This window comes from Quercus robur, chromosome 6 (assembly GCF_932294415.1).
Source record: "Quercus robur chromosome 6, dhQueRobu3.1, whole genome shotgun sequence".
NCBI lineage: Eukaryota > Viridiplantae > Streptophyta > Magnoliopsida > Fagales > Fagaceae > Quercus > Quercus robur.
Window position 1 is genome coordinate 52,143,275 of NC_065539.1, and position 21,512 is coordinate 52,164,786.

The 21,512-nt window shown below is 32.2% G+C and overlaps 1 protein-coding gene across 3 annotated transcripts; it reads right to left on the reverse strand.

The window, feature by feature from the left end:
• Nucleotides 1–2,303: 2,303 nt before the first annotated feature.
• On the reverse strand, nucleotides 2,304–20,931 carry LOC126689399 (amine oxidase [copper-containing] alpha 3, peroxisomal-like). 3 transcript variants are annotated; one of them, XM_050384573.1, is made up of 6 exons: nucleotides 20,378–20,930; nucleotides 10,350–10,666; nucleotides 5,596–5,980; nucleotides 5,135–5,248; nucleotides 3,204–3,742; nucleotides 2,304–2,755 (listed from the first exon to the last, which is right to left on the reverse strand). In XM_050384573.1, the coding sequence occupies exons 1-6, from the start codon at nucleotides 20,852–20,854 to the stop codon at nucleotides 2,545–2,547; spliced, it is 2,043 nt and encodes a 680-aa protein (XP_050240530.1). In that variant the 5' UTR covers nucleotides 20,855–20,930; the 3' UTR covers nucleotides 2,304–2,544. The 3 variants fall into 3 exon arrangements, with proteins under 3 accessions (XP_050240530.1, XP_050240529.1, XP_050240531.1); XM_050384572.1 differs by lacking the exon at nucleotides 10,350–10,666 and having other exon boundaries at nucleotides 20,061–20,931; XM_050384574.1 differs by lacking the exon at nucleotides 20,378–20,930 and having other exon boundaries at nucleotides 10,350–11,367.
• Nucleotides 20,932–21,512: the final 581 nt, after the last annotated feature.

Genomic DNA, 21,512 nt, shown 5'->3' on the forward strand with positions numbered 1-21,512 from the left:
ATGGTAAAAGAGAAAATTCAAAAAAATTTAAAACTGAGGAAGTCAGTGTAAGAGCACTAGGTCCACAAAGACCGAGAAAGTTGACTCAATAACACATTTCATTTTCATTAGGAGTTCCACTATAGAATTCAGGCCTAATCATTAATTGCGAAGCGATGATTCCAATATGTAAGGTCTCTAAGCGATCTTATAAAGGATAGCGTAACAAAGCATCAATACTAATTTGATTGATCTATAATTTGAAGAATTTGTTCATAGAACAAAAAATTTAAGAAAGATGAGTTGCTTATTCCATACTAGAAGGAAGGTAAGTGTAATGGATTAGACTAAGCATATTAAATTTGTGAGTTGTTTTAAGCAGTCTAGTTTTTTTACAGTTTACTATTACTATACCACGTTAGATTTTTGTAAATATAAAAATAAAACTAATAATGCACACAAATGCACAATCACACTTTTATTAAAATTCTATAAAATTAATATAATCAACAATTAAACATCATATAGTTAGAAATTTAAAACTCAAACTTGTCGTACAAATTAAAAGTTAAAACCAAATAAACTTAAAGATGTTGCAAGAGACACTGATAATAGCTTAATTTTGCATATTTATATCATTATTAGAAAGCATTATTATATTTATTTTAAGTTAATTCATGCATTTTATATTTGGTTTTGGAATAATGTTAAATAATTAATTTTGTGCTTAATTGAATTTTAATGCGTGAATTTGTCTTTTGTAAGATAATAAAATTAAATAAATAGATTTATGCAAAGAAGAAAGCTAATGGACTTTACTTTTACAAGGGCCATGATGAAGTTAAAGAAGACCAATCCAATTAAATTCGAGTCCAATTGGAATAAGGAATCAAAGAAAATTTGCACCAAATCTAAGTCTAATTCGAATTAAGATTCTAACCTGGACACCAGTTAGTATTTTAGGCATAACTTTCGGCTCAGATATCCAATCAAGATGATTTAAGTTGGGCTGGAAGTTAACTTAAAGGGCTACAACTTTGTAGCTACCATAAGTCTGAATTCTAACGTTAAATAGGCCAAAAATGTCAATTAAGTGAAGCCTGAAAACCTAGGATTTTCCTCAAACGGGAATTCAATTTGTAATAGGATTTCTTGACCTATTTAAAGGTTCTTTAGGGCAAAATTCAAAGGGGAGCTGCTATAAAATATAATTTAGGTTTTCTTAAAGTTTTTTTTATAGTTTTTAGAGTTTTATTTGTCTTATAACTTGCTAGAAGTTTTGCTAAGGTAAGGGGTGAAACCCAATCGTATATTGGTATATTCTTAACAATTATTTTATGGTTTTAATGCTTATGTTATTATGTTTTTAATTGATTCACTCATCTAGAAAAATGTTTAATTCTATATAATTCTTTGATTTATTGTAAACTGCGAGCACGTTAAATGCTTAGTATTCCCTGCGAATTAATTCATTAGTTTTGTTTTGCCTAAAATCAATCAATTTCCTGAAACTACCTTAAACAATTAATTCTTAAGTTCTTATTGCTAAATCATCTGACTAAGATCATCCTTCGTATGAATTTTATTTGAGTTATAAAATAAATATTGTTAAGACTACCAATAGATGTGTTGTGTGAATCACTAAACCTTAGTGCTTTAATATATTGTTATTTTCTTTTAATTTAAATTACCTTTACTAAACCATCAAAATCTCTTCAATTAAACTTTATTATTTTAGTTTTATTCTCTTTTGATTTGCTAATCAATTCCCTTTTTCCTGTGGATTCGACCTCAGACTTACCGAGATTATTATTTCGCGACAATCCTGCACTTGGGTGCATTATTTAAGTCGTAGCAAACACCACTAAAGTATCAAAAATTTTACCAGTTAAGTTAACTAAAACTCATTATGTTTTATTTTTTTTGCTTATATAATTTTGCGCAATAATTGATTGTGAATCGAAAATTGTTATTAGTATGAATCTTGAATGTACTATTTCCTATTGCACAAAATGACTATAAAAATTTTTAAATCAATGAAAAGACAAAAGTTTTGGGGGTTTACTTATTTCCAATTGATTGTTCTAAGCATGTGAAATTTGGAAGTTGATTTGAGTAATCAATAATTGTGGGATGTTTAAATGAGAAAGCAGGGACAAAGTTCCCATATTAATTATTGGCATCATAACCCATGTTCGAGTTGCAGGAATGGAGATAATTGCCTAAGTGCACAGTTTCTCTGAAGTTTGTGATTTCACTCCATTTTCTATGCAAAAATTTTTTGTTTGTGGCTAAATATATGAACAATTTTATTAGAGAAGACAAAAGAGAACAGCCTTTGGATCCTTCCATTGCCATTTGCCAATTGCCTTGCAAGGATAAGCAATAATTGCTGCAAAAGGGTTCATTACTGAGCATTCTTTAAATTGGGTTGAGACATAAGGGGTCCCATCCCAAGCAGCTTCATAATAAGGTTCTTCTTTTTCTTTTCTTTTTCTTTTTTAAGTGTCCTTCAACAATGAAGCATAATATTAAGTGCACTTCAAGCCTACGTAATCCAGTGACTTAGACCACTTTCAAAATGGAGCAATTAAGCCTCATGACATCTTGAGGTGGTTTTACCTTTAGCACCGGATTGCTCTCGAAGAAATTTGCTGGCCTCAGCTCAAAACCACTGCTCAGCGTAGGCATCAATGGAAAATCTTCTTGGTAAGGTGCATGATGAAACCCCAACGTGTACCATACCACAATGTCCTTATTTTCTATCTCCCTATTCCTGCATTCACAATATATAACAATAAGAATTTTTAGGATAAATAGAGGATGATTAACGCATAAATCCCTACTATCAATATGATTAGTTGGCTAAGTTTCCAATTAGCTCAAATGGTCATAATAAGATATTTTCTATCTCCCTATTCCTGCATTCACAATATATAACAATAAGAATTTTTAGGATAAATAGAGGATGATTAACGCATAAATCCCTACTATCAATATGATTAGTTGGCTAAGTTTCCAATTAGCTCAAATGGTCATAATAAGATATTTGAATTTGAATCTTACTTACATCAAAAATCAATTAGTATCTTGACATGATGATAAAAAACAATCACCATAGAACAGATACTATAAATTCAAATCTTATTGTATCTATATATATATATATATATATATATAAATGATCAGTGGAATGATCACAATTATAACTTATTGAAGGGTACCTTTGGCTCCACGTGGCTAAAGTGTCATCCCCTCGGCTTTGATCAACATAGAGTCCCCCAGCCCATTTTTCTGACTTGTTATACGGAGTGACCCACACATTGTACTTAGTGAAGGCTGCTCTGGTTTGGGAATAATCATCGTCTGATAGAAGTGAACCTGCCCCTGATTTGGGGATCAGACGATAGCCAACATGATTGCCCATCTTAGTCATCTTGTTCGGATTCACAACTAGTAACTCAGTTGCCTTTGAGCCGAGTTTTATTTTTGCATCTGATTCAGTTTTAGCTGTCTCACTAACAACCCTCCAATAACTCTTCCTAGGTGAGCCGTGGTCAGGCACTTGGGTTGTTTTCAAATTGGACTTGACAAAAGAATTGGAATCACCATCCACATCAAGATCAAGGTGGTAAATTAGGAAGTGATCATGGTTTACACCTATGGTATTTTGTGCTAATAGTGTACCATAGACTTCCTCCTCTATTTGGTCTTTGTGAGTGTACTTTGATCCCCTCACTTCTAGCAAACCAGTTAGCCCAACCTGTAATAAAAGAGTATTGATTTTTAATAATGGAGTTTTTACCCTAAGATGTTACGAATTTCACAATCAAAGTAATAAATTCTAATTAATACGATATCACTTGTACATAGAACCATCATTAAATCATTGTTATTACTTTTATTATACATTAATCCACATTTACCACCTTAGTAATTGTGAAATTTGTTATAGTATTAGACTTAATAAACAAAGAATTAATGTCCTCTAATTTATAGATGTGGTTCTCTATTGGAAGAGTGTAAATTACCTTCAACAATGCATTTTGGCTAGAGACTTTGTTAGATGATTGAATAGCAAATTCTATTTCAAACTAAATATTCGAGTGTGTTGTATTATAAGCATGTGACTTTGGATATAATAAAATGACAGAAAAAATTATATGTTATTTGTGTCGATTAATTTGTTGAGAATGAATCTAACATATTGGAATTAAGCTTAATTATTGTTATATTGTAAAGATACAAAGGATCTTATATATTTCAATACAATATCACTTGTACATGGAACCATCATTGAATCATTAATATTACTTTTATTATACATTAATCCACAAAGAATTATACAACCTTAATTAGTAATTGTGAAATTTGTTATAGTATTAGACTTAATAAACAAAGAATTAATGACCTCTAATTTATAAGGTGTGGTTCTCTGTTGGAAGAGTGTAAATTCCCTTCAACAATGCATTTTGGCTAGAGACTTTGTTAGATGATTGAATAGCAAATTCTATTTCAAACTAAATATTCGAGGGTGTTGTATTATAAGCATGTGACTTTGGATATAATAAAATGAAAGAAAAAATATATGTTACTAGTGTCAATTAATAATCTGTTGAGAATGAATCTAAAATTTTGGGATTAAGCTTAATTATTATTATATTGTAAAGATATAAAGGACCTTATATATTTCAATACAATATCACTTATACATGGGACCATCATTGATATTATTTTTATTATACATTAATCCACAAAGAATTATACGACCTTAGTAATTGTGAAATTTGTTATAGTATTAGACTTAATAAACAAAGAATTAATGACCTCTAATTCATAAGGTGTGGTTCTCTGTTGGAAGAGTGTAAATTCGCTTCAACAATGCCTTTTGGTTAGAGACTTTGTTAGATGATTGAATAGCAAATTCTATTTCAAACTAAATATTCAAGTGTGTCGTACTATAAGCATGTGACTTTGGATATAATAAAATGATGGGAAAAATATATATTACTAGTGTCAATTAATTTGTTGAGAATAAATCTAAAATTTTGGAACTAAGCTTAATTATTGTTATATTGTAAAGATATAAAGGACCTGATATGGTTCAATAACACTAGAACTTAATTGAATCAAGGGAATAAAAATGATGATTTACCGTAGCAATAATTGAGCCACTTTGCTTGAATTCCCAATCTATTATGTAGTCATAGTTGCCCACAGTTGACACCATCCTGACCACTAAACTCACCTCTGGCCTAACCTCCCTTACCTGCAATCCATTTAGCTAAGCATGAGGTTTAAAATTTCAACTTTACCCAACAAAGAACCTTAAAATAAAAAATGAAAAAACTGTATTTGGAAAAATAATAATAATAATAATAAAATTTGACGTACTTTTTAAAAAGTGCAGTTTCAAAACGGGTACTTGTCATCAACCCAATCTTCTTTTTTTTTTTTTTTTTTTTTTTGATGAACATCATCAACCTAATCTCATTATCACATAAACCACCAGAAATATCATCGGCAAACATTTAAAACCTATTAAAGTTTTACTTAGTTTTTTTTTTTAATTTGAGAAACAAATAAACCCACATAGTTTTACAAAATTTTACTTACTATTGTTCTTGGAATAGCAGTCTCTGTGTGACGCCACATTATATCTCCAGCATGTCGTTCAAATATGCAAAAAATTTGTGACATCTTTACTGGTTTCCCATTTTGGCCAACAACATAGGCATCCATGAACACTGCATTTTCTGGGCAATCTCTCATTGGTTCGAGTGACACTGCACACAAACCTAACCCATATTCACCAGCATCAAAAAATGTCCTATAGTACCATTCCTCGTCTAGATCCATATATGGAACGAAGAGCTCTGACACAAACCCTTTATACAACACAGGTCTAAATATTTGCTTCTCCAAGTCGTAAATTGATGCCAAAGAAATTATTGGACCTGCTCGCATGTCAAAACTTAAGTGAAAATCCCAGTTCGCCCACCTAATTTAAGAATGACATATGTGAATTATTTGGTCATAAAAACTACATAAATTTTAAGTTAAGCGTTGACTACAACGTAATGCATGTTATAAATTGATATCTTATACAAGGAAAAACAATAGCAACTGTATAAAATGTCTAATATATTTTTGGTGAAGTTTAATTGGTCCTTTAACTATTAGTTATATCAATTTGATCCATCAATTATTACTTGTGTCAATTTAATCTTCTAAATTTCAAAATAAGTAAAATTCATCATCAAATTTCCTCTCCAATTAAATTTTAAATTTAACGAAGTTAGCTAACATGTCAAATGGAGAACACATTATAAGTTTATTATGGAAGTGTAAAGATTTTAAAATCAAATCAATTTCAATTATAAATTAAGCTAAAATTAATTTAAACGAAAAGAGGAAAATCATGAATTACATTGAAATTTGAAGGTTTTAATTGACATAATTAATTAATAATTTACTATGTATTTTTCTTTCATTCCCATCTTACAAAATATTCATCTTTTGTTAATTATAAGTCTACGTATCCATTTTAGATGTCTTTAAAATATGTCCTCATTTAAAAATACAAAAAAAAAAAAAAAAAATCAATTTCTCCATGTTTTTGTGTAAGTTTACAAAATCTTTTCTTTTATATAAATGGATAGTAGGAGATGAGGACGTGGAGTTCCTACCACAAATATAAAGCATCACAAAATATGTCATTACTCATTACCACCTAGCTAACGATCATTTGAAACACAAACATCTAAAATACTTACCAAATGCCTTTATTTCATCTTTACAAGTTTGGAGCATTAAATAGGAGTTAATATTACTCTAACTACCATTACAATGTAATCAATATTTATGTTATTAAAAATAAATTTTGGTTCACTTTTCAACTTAAAACAAAAACAAGTGAGTTTCTTAAAGTTCTGTTTTTGGACAATGCTAAGCCACAACTGCTTCCCTTTTTTTTGTCAATTTATTAAAGATTGTAATTAAGTCGGTAAATTAATTATGATTGGTGCAGTGTCATTTCACATTAACCTATCATAACTCTATTTTTATATTATAAACTCACTGCCAGATGACATATTAAGCTATCATAAGTCATAACTCTACTTTTATACTGCATTAATTACAAGATGTCACACTAACAATTGTGAAATAAATTATATAAAAAAAAAATGGGTCAATAAAGTTATTCTTATCGTTAATGTTTAGGGGATAATCTCTTCTTATCTCACATGTTAATTACATTAAGTCATTAAAGGTGTTGTGGTTATCACTATCAGCCGGCAACTACAACGCAAATTTCCAATTACAAAATTAACACCTTTGCCAACAACCAGAGATCAACGTCTTAAAAGGGAAAACATAAAGTAAGACATTTGTGAGCGAACCTAATCCATGTAGGCCCAAAAATTTTGTGGATCATCACCCGAATCCTTTCTTTTATATAAATACTAGTCAAGGCAGCACGTGCTAGCCATGGAAAAAAAAAAGTAGTGATTAGGATCAATTTTAGATTTTATTTGTATCACAAAATAAAGATATAAATCATTTGATTTTTAAAATACATAGAGATTTACATTAATCAAAAGAGACATTAATTTTAAGAATTTTGATAATTATGTCATAAAAAGTTAATCTCAATCGTATAAGACCGTGACAAATCTCAATCCAATATTTTATTATTTTATTTTGATCCACAACTTACACTTCAATAGTTGTAAATATATTGTAATAACAACAAAATGTCACGACATTTTTAGTTGTACTAGATTTTGGTTATAATATTTTATTATTTTATTTTATTTTGACCCATAAGGAATTGACACGTGCGTCACAACATTTCATAATATCTCTATGTATACATTGTACTTAATTACAATGTAAATTTATATTGTAGACACAAAAAAATTGGCAAATTTTGTACACATTTACAAAATGTGTACAATATTTACTATTTTTTGTGCAAATGTGTATAATATTAACCACTTTTATGTATTTACAATGTAAACTTGCATTGCAAGTACAAAGTAAACATATAAAAATCTTAAAAAAACAAAAAACAAAAACAAAGTTCAAACCAATTGGCATACTTGAAGGGAAAAAAAAAAAAAAAAAAAAAAAAAAGAGAAAGTGCACCTCACTAATTGAATAAACCAAAAAAACACTATTCATAAGCCTTTGGCTCTTTTTATAGTTAACAGATATGCTAGCTTACATAAATATTAAAAATAAAACGCAAATCGATAACTGAAAAAAAAAAAACAAAAACAAAAAAACAAAAACAAAAACAAAAACAAAAAAAAAACAAAAAACAAAAAAAAAAAAAAAAAAAAAAAAAAAAAGCAAAAAACTTTAGGCACCGTATAAATTAATGTTAAAATGTTATGAACTTAGCATTTTTTTTATTTGATCTATAAGAAACTAAGATCTCAACAATTGTGAAAATATTGTAATAACAATAAGTGTTGTAACATTTTCTTAAAACATTTATTTTTAGTTGTGATTGGTCACAATCCCATATTTTATTATTTTATTTTGACTGGTAAGAAATTTACATGTCAATAATTGTGAAAATATTGTGAAATTTATTGTATCAGTATAACAATATATATACCAGTTTACATAAATATTTAAAAGAAAAAAAAAACTTTAGGCACTGTAGCTACAGTGCTAGTTGAATAAACCAAAAACACTACACAATAAGTGTTGTAACATTTTCTCAAAACATTTATTTTTAGTTGTGGTTGGTCACAGTCTCATATTTTATTATTTTATTTCGGCTTGTAAGAAATCGACACGTCAATAATTGTGAAATTTGTTGTGTCAGTATAACAATATATATACCAACTTACATAAATATTTAAAAGAAAAAAAAAAAAAAAAAAAAAAAAACACACACACACACACACACACACACACACACAAACACAAACACAAACCGATTACTAAAAAAAAAAACTTTAGGCACTGTAGCTACCGTGCCAATTGAATAAACCAAAAGTACTACACAATAAGTGTTGTAACATTTTCTCAAAACATTTATTTTTAGTTATGGCTGGTCACAGTCTCATATTTTATTATTTTATTTCGACTTGTAAGAAATTAACACGTCAATAATTATGAAAATATTGTGAAATTTGTTGTGTCAGTATAACAATATATATACCAGCTTACATAAATATTAAAAAAAGAAGACATAAAGTGGCTCACCAAAATGACACTGTAGATGAACAACGCAAAAACACTTAATGAACATTGCTAAAATACTGTAGTGGCATTGCCGCTTTTCACAAAACATTTTTTTTGTTGGGTAAGTATAACAATATATAGAAAAAAAAAAAAAAAAATAGAAGAAGAAGTTGTAGCTACAGTGCCGCTTGGAACTGTAACTACTGTTTGAAACTTAAAAATAAAAAAAGCCTTGAGAAAATTTCACTGTAGATGAACAGTGAAAACCACTGAATAAACAGTACCGAATTACTGTAGCGGCATTAATTGCCGCTTTTATATATATAAAAGATATATATAGTATTTACTATTTAGCGAGAAATACAAAAACCAAAAACAAACAAATTTATAATAATTTCATTATTGTAATAAATTAAACTTCATACTCTCGTGTCATTACTTTGGAATCCAAACTTTCATTATTGCACCGAACAAAATATGATCTCTCATTATTATTATTATTATTATTATTATTATTATTATTATTATTATTTTGAACTTGATCTCTCATTATTTTCAAATAATTAGTACAATAATATAAGTCTACAATAAGCTAGCTAGTCACTAAAGATATAAATAAATCACAACTTTCAGCTATAACATGTTATCAATAAGTAAATTGTGATTTAAGAAATAGACCAAATGAGAACAAATTATTAAAAAATTTTATCTCAATTCACGTGAAAATTGTCATGCTTGTGATTTGACTCATCACAAACGTGGGGATTGAAGTGAAATTTAACAAGAAAAGAGTAGGTTTTTTTCATGGCTCTCTTGTTATAAATTGTAGGATCCCTGTCAACCAAATTCTTGTAACGAGGATGAAACATTACTATTGTGAACCTAACAAATGTGCAGAAGTTCTAACAAGGATGAGAGCCAATTCAAACCAAAAATTTTTGTTATTTGATGGCCCACCTGTGAACCTTTATGTGTTATTGTTTTATGACACTACTGGCATGTATCATGAGAGGCCACTGTCTCTCTATGTTGACTCTATTTAGTTTTCTTTAATGAATGTCATTTTCTACCAAAAATAAAATATAAAAAAGTAGGTTCTTTTCAGACTTTCCTCGTGTGTGTTATTAATTTCAGCTATAACATATAGAACTCATAAACGTTCTTACCTAACTCTGTGTCCATCTATCATGAAGCTTGGTCCGTCCAGTTGCACAACAGTGATCTTCTTCAACGGCGGCAAAAATGGTGGTTTCTGCTCCGATTCTCTATAGTCTGTCCCCTCGGCTTTCGGCATTGGAACCGTTAATCTATCCCAAAACCCAATGATCTTCATCTCTTCAAGATCAACGGTCACCGTTACTCCCTCCAACGGTCTCATGTACATATTAACAGTCCCGTCTAAGTAAAAACACGTAACCTTCACAACCCTCTTATTGTTCCTAGTCTCACCGTACCATCCCACAGCGAAACTACCACAGACAACCTCGTTGATCTTCAAGCCTCGCTTACTAACTGAAGCAACAAAGGGAGCGTAGGCTAAGGTCAAAGCGTTTGCGGCTATTTGTTCATCGAAAGTGAGTAAAGGGAAGCCATGGCCTTTGTAAATTTGGTTGGAAATGATGAAGTGGTTGGACAAATCTACGATAAGTTCGTGTGTTTGATGGTTTATACGGGCTATGATAAAGGCTCTGCGTTGTGGGATTTTTGTGGTGGAGTGGCTGCTGAGCCATGAGAGGAGGGTTGGTTTATCTGGGTCGTCTAGGCCTACGTATTGGAAGGTTAAGTTGTTGTTGGAGGTGGGATAGGCGTGTGTGAGAATGGTTTGGACTAAGTTGAGCTCTGAGGGAGTTAAGGGGTCTAGAGGGTGTTGTTGTTGTTGTTGGGTTGGTCGGAGAATGGAGAAAATGATAAGGAGAAAGAAGAATATCAAAATCTGGATGTTGAAAATTGAAGCCATGGAGCTACGGCCTATGAGTAGTTAGCAAGAGGGCTTTTGTGTCTGCTTCAATTGGGAGAAAATAAAATCTGGCTGTTGTATATACATATGAGAAGTGTTCCTAATCTTTTTATTTTTTTTCTTTTTTTGGCAAAATCTAAACACAGTACTCTTTTTTTTTTTAATACTTGGGTCCGTTTGGATACAGCTGAAAACTGAAAACTGAAAACTGAAAAACACTGTAACAAAATAATTTTTAAATGTGTGAATAGTATCGTGAGGCCCATTTTTAATGAAAAAGTTGCTGAAAAGTGAAATTTGTGGATTCGTGAACAGAACACTATGTGTTGTGATTGGCTGAAAAAAATTAGAAAAGTCTAACTTTGTGGCTACTGTTCATTGAACAGTGAATGAACAGTAGCCGCAACTCTCAAAAAGGCTCAAAAACGCGTGAAAAAAAAAAAAAAAAAAAAAGGGGGAAAACGCAGATGCAAACGCGCTGGTTTTCAGCCCTATCAAAACTAAGCCATTCACTGTTCAATGAACAGTAGTCACAAAGTTGGATTTTTCTAATTTTTTTTCAGCTAATCACAACACATAGTGTACTATTCACGGACCCACAAACATACATATAGAAGAGAGAGGAGAAGGTCTTATAAATACTGTACCTAGTTTTATTGTACTCTTTTTTATCTATTTTACTCATGATTGTTGGGTAGGTCGTTTAGATGGTTCTATGATGGTCGTGGGTTTAGGGTCATGGTTTTTGGTTGTGGGTTTGAACAGATAGTTAGATTGGTGATGCTGGGTTTAAATTGGTGGTGCTAGGTGGTAGTGTGGGTTAGTTTCAATTTTGGTGATTGTTGGTTGGTTTCAGAGATTCGGGGGTCAGTGGTGCAGGCTTGGCTTTGGTGATTGCATTGGGTCTGAATCGGTGGTTGAGGCTTGGGTTTCCCTAGTAATGCTGGAGAGAGAAAGGGGCATAGAGAGGAGAGAAATTGGTGTTATTTTATGTAATATTTTATTAGGTAATTTATAACATTGTAATGGGTTGTATGGTAAAATAAGAAATGGGATGTGTGGTAAGTTATAAAATAATATGCTAAAATAGATAAAAATAACTTTTTAGAATGTAAAATAACAAATTTTTTTAATAAATAAGCCGCTAATGCTCTTATATAAAGATATGTGTATGGTGATATTTATGTCTTTCATGTACAATTTCATGTGAAGTAAATTTTCGTATTATATATGAATCAAGTTTTGTTTTTCTTTTGCAAAAACGTTTGAAACTAAAAGTACTCACATTCAACACAAAAATAAAAACAATCATGAGCTTATAATAAAATTTAAATTAAGCAATTCAAAATCAATTGTACTTTGGCAAGATAAGAAACCTCGCATTAGTGCTTGTATTAATAAAAACAAAGTACCACATTTTAACTAACCAAACTCAAAATTCACGCACATTAAATCATGTAAAGGCATGTATAAATATATAGTTGTTATAGTAACTGTGTAAATTTACTTTGGCATTATTCATTTTATATTTAATTTTTTATATTTTCTTTATGTATCTCGAGAATAAAAAAAGAGCATGGATAGTAATTGTTGGACATGAAAAAAAAAATTAAAAAAAATCAAGAAAATTTGATATTTTAATAAAATATAGAGTAAAATAAATAATCAAATATGAAGTGTTTTGAAAATTGAGTATGTAAAATAAAAAATAAAAAGTAATTTCTTATGCTAAAATAGATTAAAAAAAAAATTTGCACAAGTTGATGAGAAAATTCTTAATTAAGACTTATGGCATGCTTAAAAACTGAGTATAAAACTTGTTAAAAACATGCATGATGCGTTACTATAAAACAAATCAAAACAAAACAAAAGCTTAACATAAAAATTTTAAACACTCACTTATTCGTACAACCAGTTGCAGTTTTTTCTAAGATTATAACATTTCCTATCACAATTATGGCATTAACAGCCAGCTTCCCTCCTGCTAATAGAAACAAAACAGGGGGTATCAAAGGTTCCAAGATACTACAAAACAACACATTTTCCGTGCTCTCTGTAAAGGCGTGTTTAAACATCGTGAAAGATCGATGTAGTTCTAAAAGCTTGGAAGCCAGTATATCCACTTGAAGCCAAGCACCTAGACAAAAGCACCTTCATGTTTAGCTTTCACCACGAAGTTGACATCAATTAATAAGGTGTTCCAAAAAAGGCCTTGGTCCATTCGTGGAGATCATCTAGTTCTAAAAAAATGGAGACCCGAGCTAGATTGGAAAGAGGTTGACTTCTCTTTGTCAACCTTCTAGATCCAAATCCATAGTCTCCCCGCCCATTGGAAATCTGAAGACAACATCGGAAAGATTGGCTCTACCGCTGGAAATGTCCTCGATATAGACGTCGTCAACGAAGGAGGGCGGGTCTGGAGCAAGTTCATCCGTATAAAAGTCAACATCGCAAATCCTTTATGCCCACATATTTTTCTCCCACGAGCAAATTAATCTGGCTTGTGGATAAGTCTAAAATATGAGAGATTAGCAGATGTGTGTTGTAATTGTGGTCTTATTGGGCACAAAGAGAGAGACTGCCAATCTATGGATCCCCACTACCTCTGCAATCCCTTCGAGCATCGTTTCAAGGCTACGTGCCGATTGTGACGAGCTCGCTCCAAAAGTTTACGCCGGGTTCAACGACCATCCTCCCCAACCTTGTGACGCTCTGATAACCACGTCACCGGCCAGCACTGCGTGAAGCTGTCATACCCTCAGTACAGCCCAATCACGTGGGCCTGAAAAAGACAAATCTGCAAGTGATACACATGGATAGAGCGCACAACATTGTCCTTGAACTGTTGGACCAACCTATGCCAGCCGGCCCCACCTCACCAAGTGATACACATCCTGCTTTAATACCCAAACTAGATAATAGATATCTCCCTTGGGCCAATATTTAGGCCCATCACTATAGAATTAAGCCTTAGTCCACCAAGTTCAACCCACCGGCTCAGTTCAAATCCAAGTCACACAAACATAGAAAGCTTTACTACCCATTTAGTACATATGTTTAAAAGTTGAAAATTGTTATTTAAAAATATTTGTGGAAATACGTGTGGGTGAAAAAGTGTATGAAAATACGTGTAATATTGTTTAAAAACTGAGAATTGTTATTTGAAAACACAAAACAAACACCCCATTAACCTTTACACATCTAACCCATATACCCCAAACTCGTCCCCAACCATGGACAGCCCCGTCAACCATAACAATCTAGCCCCAAATTTCAGCTCTTCTTCATCTACCTTTAACCTCGGCACCCAAAAGTCAAACCCCCTCAAAAGAAAGGTCACCAAAGAAGAACTAGAAACCTTTGCCAAGCATTTGAATATCTCGATTGAGGGACCTGAAGTTGTCTACTTTGATCCAGAGACCAAGGTTTTCAAACCCAGACCGTTCATTGAACCGTAAAAAGGAGAGATTCAAAATTTTTAAGGTCGAACCGAGATTGAACCGGAATCAAACCGTGATGAAATCATAATTAATTTAATAATTATTTAAATATAAATAAATATATTAAATTAGTATAAATAGAAAAATTAAATTAAATGACCCAATTAAATATAGAAATCTATCTTTCAAATATATTTTTTTATATCATAACTTTCATAGAACAAATAAGAAATATCATATCCCAAGCATACATAGATATAATATTTCTTTATTTATTTATATATTAATTAGTTAAACTCGTGATAGTAATATTGTAATAATATAGGAATTTGAAGGATACTAAGTAATTTTAAATTAAAATAATTATTTAATAATTATTATATACTTAATTGTATCCATTGACTCACTATTTTTCCTCTACCATTCAAACTTTGCTACATTATAATTGTGACAAAAAAATTGTAAAATATTTTGTAACACTATATTTTTTCATTTAAAAAAAATTGTAAATATTAACTAAAAGTACTAATGGTTGAAACATTTTGCCAATTTCAAAAATTAAAAGTTTTCTTCTTTCCCAATGGCAAGTCATGTGAACCAATGCCAAGTCACATGAAGGGGCTTTGGAAACATAAAAAAGAATTCAAAACAAATCCAAACAGAGAGAAGGTGAGAAACCACAGCAGTGGAGACGAAAAGAAGAAAGAGAAGAAGGAGAAAAAGAAGAAGGAAGAAGAAATAGAAGCAGAAGATGAAGATGAAGGCTGTGATTGGCGATCTGTGCTGGGTTGCTAACTTGCTGTTTCAACTTCGCATAGCCCCTACTTTGTCATCTTCTTCTTCTCAGTTTGTTTTTTTTTTTTTTTTTTTTTTTTCCCTCACAAATCTTTTGGTTCCAGATTTGAAAAAAGTCCAATGCAAGCCAGCCAAGTGGTCAAATCATGGTTCCAGAATTTAAAGCTTGTTTTTTTTGTGTTTTTTTTTTTTTTTTTTTTTTAGGTTCAAATTCAAAAGGAAGTAGGGAATCATGAGAAGCGGTCTAATCACAGTTCTCAGAACCGTGAGGTCCAACCTCGATTCGCACGGGTCCCTACTTTTTTCCCATAGAGCGGTTCTTGAGGCTAAAAGAACCGCAAAAATGAGTGGTTCAAGGTTTTTCTGGTCGAACTTTACAGTCCGGTCTGGGTTTCAAAACCTTGCCGGAGACAGCCACGTTGATCCCACAATCCCAACTTGAGAATTTCATGCTCACTGAGAGAGAAAGACCCAACAATCCCTATCCCCCAAAAATTCGAGGTGAGTCCCTAAAATTTCGAGCTCGAAAAAACACATCTCAATCTACCACTTGCAATGTTTCTCCTAATTCTATATCTCATTCATCTATTGTTTTTATGGCTGAGGAGGCGGGCCTTACCATGCCCCCACTCCTCAATGAAAACATTAGGATGGAATTGTCGAGGCATCTATAACGCCTCGACAATTCGAGCCTTAAAGGCTCAAATAAAAGGGTCCAAACCTGATATAGTGTTCTTGTGTAAAACTAAAATTGATTTGGATCATATAGATTTCGTTTAAAGTTCTATTGGTTTTGATGAGAGCATTGTAGTTGAGTCTAAGGGCTCTGCTGGAGGTTTATGTATGATGTGGAAGGCAGGAATCATTGCCCAATGTGTTGAGTTCAACAAAAATCTTATTGTCATTAGAGTTTCTAACCCACTATGCGACTGGATATTGGTTGGTTTCTATAGCCCTCCCTACCCAGCCAAGAAAAAGAAAGCCTAGGAATATCTCTCTGCTCTCCTTAACTCCTTCCAAGGCCCTTGGATATGTCTGGGAGATTTCAATTTCATCACCAATGAGAATGAATCATCCAATAAAAAAAGCGATGAATCATCAGCTCCAAACTATCTTAAAGAGCTTATGCTGGAGTTTGGTGCAATTAACTTAGGCTTTATAGGAAGTTCACTTGGGCAAAAGGCCAATGGGGAAATTCAGCAGTCAAAAGAAGGCTTGATAGAGGTATATCCAGCATTTCATGGAAACTAGCCTTCCCAAATGCATCTATTGCTCATCTAGGAGCCATTAGTTTAGATCATGCTCTTATTCTCCTAGAAACAAATCCAAAAGACACCTTTGCCCATAGACCTTTCAGATTTGAAGCAGTGTGGATCAGAGATGATAGATGCGCTGCAGTGATAGAAAAGGCTTGGAATGAAGAAGTCAGATGATCAAATTTTGTCAAGCTGTATAAAAAACAAGCTGTCACTAGAGACGCTCTCCGCAAGTGGAACAAAGAAGTTTTTGGCAACTACCAATCTAGAATTAACTCTCTGCTTCAAAAAAATCAAAGATATCCAAAATAATGATGACTCTGCGAATAATGACTTATTTGAAGCTACTTCGCAATCTAAGCTATTGAGTGGCTCCTTAGGAGCGAGATTTTATGGCGGCAAAAATCTAGGGAATTGAGGTTAAAAGAAGGAGACAAAAATTCAAAATTTTTCCACCTCTCAACCATAATCCACAGAAGACATAATCATATTGATGTAGTTAAAAGAGAAAATGGAAATTGGGTCACAAGGTCCAACAGAATCCGCAAGAGGTTTTTGCAGCATTTCAAGGAGTTATACAAAGAAGAAGAGGTCTCTTTCCCTGACCACCTAGACAACCTTATCAAGCCATGTATCACAAATGATGAGAATTCTAACCTATGTTGCACTCCTACATTGGCCATAACTCGCCCATATGGCGAGTTGTGGTTGGTGGAGGGGTGTCCCCACATGAACCCACCATCAACCACAACTCACCACATAAGCGAGTTATAGCCAATGTTGTCCCACTTTATGTGGCACAAGAATTTTTCTTCATGTTTAGGGAGTAATCTTCTTCTCCCACACATTAATTACATCAAAGAAGTCAGGGACTTTGGGGGTATCACCATCATCCCACCACTATCTCAAGTAAGACAATTCCAATTAAAAAAGCTTACCTTTACGAACAACCAAATCTCATAATCGGATTAGGATCTGGTGCAATTCACCTATTTTCTTCATAAATTTTTTTTTTTTTTTTTTACTTTAAGCTTTTACTTTTCTTAGCTTTTTTCTTAATTTTTTTTAATCAATGATTGAGATTGAAAATTACTTTTTACAACTATCAATCTCAACTTTTGATAGTAGTTGCTAGGTATTGCACTTGATCTCAATCATCTCACAATCTTGAAAGAGAAACCCAAAAATATTATATAATTCCTCCCTAGGACCTAAGAGCTAAGACCTAATGTGGGAAAAATTATACTCCATATCAGGAATACATAACATCTCTTGCTCCCACACATTCATGGGACCCACCTACTATAAGAGAGATGTTATATATACCTGATACAAACGTGGGCCATTGTATGCCCCAAAATTTAGGTGCTCCACACACACACATATATATCACTTAATATTTTATCTTAGGATGAAAATTTTGACAGATTTATCATTAAAATATATTTTCAGCTAATATTCTTTGTGCTTACAAATTTTTAAAATAATCAAAGATCAATAACTATGTTTTCAGTTAATATTTATATTTCAAGTTTTTGTAGTTTGAAATTATGCATAAAAAATTATTTTATGGATTGAATTGTAGATAACATCCAATCAGCACAAAATTTGAAATTTATATTAACAACATATAAAACATTTAGTGTTCGTTTTGGAATAGCTAATCTTGTTTTTTGTTGAAAGTGTGCTAATATATACCTGTACATTGAAATTTTTTTGAAAATGTGAGAAAATGCAAGAAAAAATGAGGTTTTAAAAAGCTGGAAAAAAAAATTAAAAGCTAAAAGTTAAAAGTTGAAACTAATGCCAAACATGCTCCTAATCTAACGGATGGATTTCAAAATATGAATTCAATAAAAAGTTATTAGGTAATATAACATTACTTAAAATTATACAAAGTGTAGTTTGAACTCATCCTCAAATTTATTATGCTATTAATTCATTTAATCATCTATGAGCATCATTTAAATAAGTTAAATAACACATTGAATAGATCATAGTAGATAGTTTTATCAATCACCACTTATTTGGTAGGAGGAATTTTCCTCCGGACCTATTTAAAAATAAACTCTTTTTCATATTACTAATATTTAACCTAAATTCATCAGTAATTGACAAATTAAACGTCATTACTTCTAGCCAGTCATTTCAAAAGTCGAACTTTAACTATTGTTTTACCCAAAAAAAAAAACTTCAATTATTGTACTACAAAACAAAATCCTCTTATAAATTCCAATTCTTTCCTTACAAGTTACAATTATAGAATAAATTCCTTAAAAAAAAAAAAAAAAAAAAAAAAAAAAAAAAAGCTTACCGTTGGTTGGAAGAAATTCTTTCCTTAATGAGTTGATATTTAATTTAATGTACTTATTTATTCTTATCAATAAAAGTTAATTAATCTTATTTTAGTACCTTTTTAAGAGGTATGTCTTAGTATTTTTTTTAATAGAATCTTTTCAGTAGATTTAATTGTTCAATTTGATAGTTTGTAATAATATATAATTATAATTTTTTTGGTTAAATTTGTATAACCCCATTGAAGACCTGTTAAAAATGCCCATGGGTAGCCCATTAAACCCACCTCACTAGCCCAGCCTGCTAAAACCCAAATGGGCATTGCCCATGGATAAGGCCATGGGCTAGGGTTTTTCCATCCAACCCGGCCCGACCCAGCCCATTGACTAGTCAACAGCCCATTAAGCCCAGCCCATTAGACCCATGGGCCAAGTAAAAACGGGTCGGCCCGGCCCATTGACGAGGCCTACTCCGGACCTATTTAAAAATAAACTCTTTTTCATATTACTAATATTTAACCTAAATTCATCAGTAATTGACAAATTAAACGTCATTACTTCTAGCCAGTCATTTCAAAAGTCGAACTTTTTTTTTTCTTTTTTTTTTTGAGAAAGTCAAAAGTCGAACTTTAACTATTGTTTTACCCAAAAAAAACTTCAATTATTGTACTACAAAACAAAACCCTCTTATCGTCTCAAAGTGTTTAATAATTTCGTAACATTGAGCACAGTAATTAAAAGTATGGGGTTTGAACAATTGAAATTTTCAAGTCGACATGACATATAGTGTGTGTTTGGATAGAACTTATTTTGCTGAAACTGAAAACTGAAAACTGAAAACACTGTAGCAAAATAATTTTTAAATGTGTGAATAGTGCTGTGGGACCCATTTTTAATGAAAAAATTGATAAAAAAATGAAATTTGTGGGTCCGTAAACAGTGCATATGTGCACTGTTCACTGCAGAAAGTCATAATTTACGGTTACTGTTCAATGAACAGTAACCGCAATACTCCAAAAACGCGTGAAAACCAAAAAAAAAAAAAAAAAAAAAGAACAAAAACGCAGATTTTAAAACGCAGCCGTGGATCCAAACACACCCATAGTAGTCAAATAGAACTCATTAACGTTCTTACCTAATTCCGTGTCCGTCTATCTTGAAGCTTGGTCCGTCCGGTTGCTCAACAGTGATCTTCTTCAAAGGCAGCAAAAATGGTGGTTTCAGCTCCGATTCTCTATAGTCCGTCCCCTCTGCTTTCGGCATCGGAACCCTTAATCTATCCCAAAACCCAATGATCTTCATCTCTTCAAGATCAACTGTCACCGTTACTCCCTCCAACGGTCTCATGTACATATTAACAGTCCCATCTAAGTAAAAACACATAACCTTCACAACCCTCTTGTTGTTCCTAGTCTCTCCGTACCATCCCACGGTGAAACTACCACAGACAACCTCGTTGATCTTCAACCCTCTCTTACTAACTGAAGCAACAAAGGGAGCGTAGGCTAAGGTCAAAGCGTTTGCGGCTCTTTGTTCATCGAAAGTGAGTAAAGGGAATCCATGGCCTTGGTAAATTTGGTTGGAAATGATGGAGTGGTTGGAGAAATCTACGATGAGTTCGTGGGTTTGATGATTTATACGGGCTATGATAAAGGCTCTGCGTTGTGGGATTTTGGTGGTGGAGTGGTTGCTGAGCCATGAGAGGAGGGTTGGTTTGTCTGGGTCTTCTAGGCCAACGTATTGAAAGGTTAGGTTGTAGTGGGAGTTGGGATAGGCATGTGTGAGTATGGTTTGGACTAGGTTGAGCTCTGAGGGATTTAAGGGGTCTAGAGGGTGTTGTTGTTGGGCTGGTCGGACTATGAAGAAAGTGATAAGGAGAAAGAAGAATGTCTGTCTGTTGAAAATTGAAGCCATGGAGCTATGGCCCATGAGTAGTTTAAGTTAGCAAGATGCGTCATGCGTCTGCTTCTATTGGGAGTAATAAAGGTCTGGTTGTTGTCAATATATGCAAAAGTCCTGTACGGTGTGGGAGCACACCTCTCAATGAGACATATATCTCATGTGCCGGACCCATGAGATACTGTCCCCTATGATATATTTGGCCTACGATTAGAATCCTTTAAACTTGCTTGGGTTATGATATTTTTATATCTTGAGAGTGTTTAAACATTAAACTCACTAAATTTAAAAGGGTTTTTAAACATAACATTTATGTTATTTAATTAAGCATGTCTCAAATTTATATTTATACTACATTATATACAACAGTACCATATAAAGTATAAATTTTTGTTGTTTAAAATAACCCTCTATATATTATTTTAGTAATATTTGTGCATCAGCATGTGCTTTCTTACCATCAACCAAACATTCAATGTGTGAAGCTTTATCTTAAAATTGTAAATTACTTTTTCAAAAGTTTTTTTTTTTTTATATGAACTTTTTCAAAAGTTAACGGATGTCCTAGGAGTATTAATTTAGGAAATATTTTTGACGGTCGAATAGGTCAACATCAGGGATTTGGAAAATAGTGAAGATCTAGTGAGATAAAGATGAAAAAATGTGAAAATCTAGTGAAATCTCACCA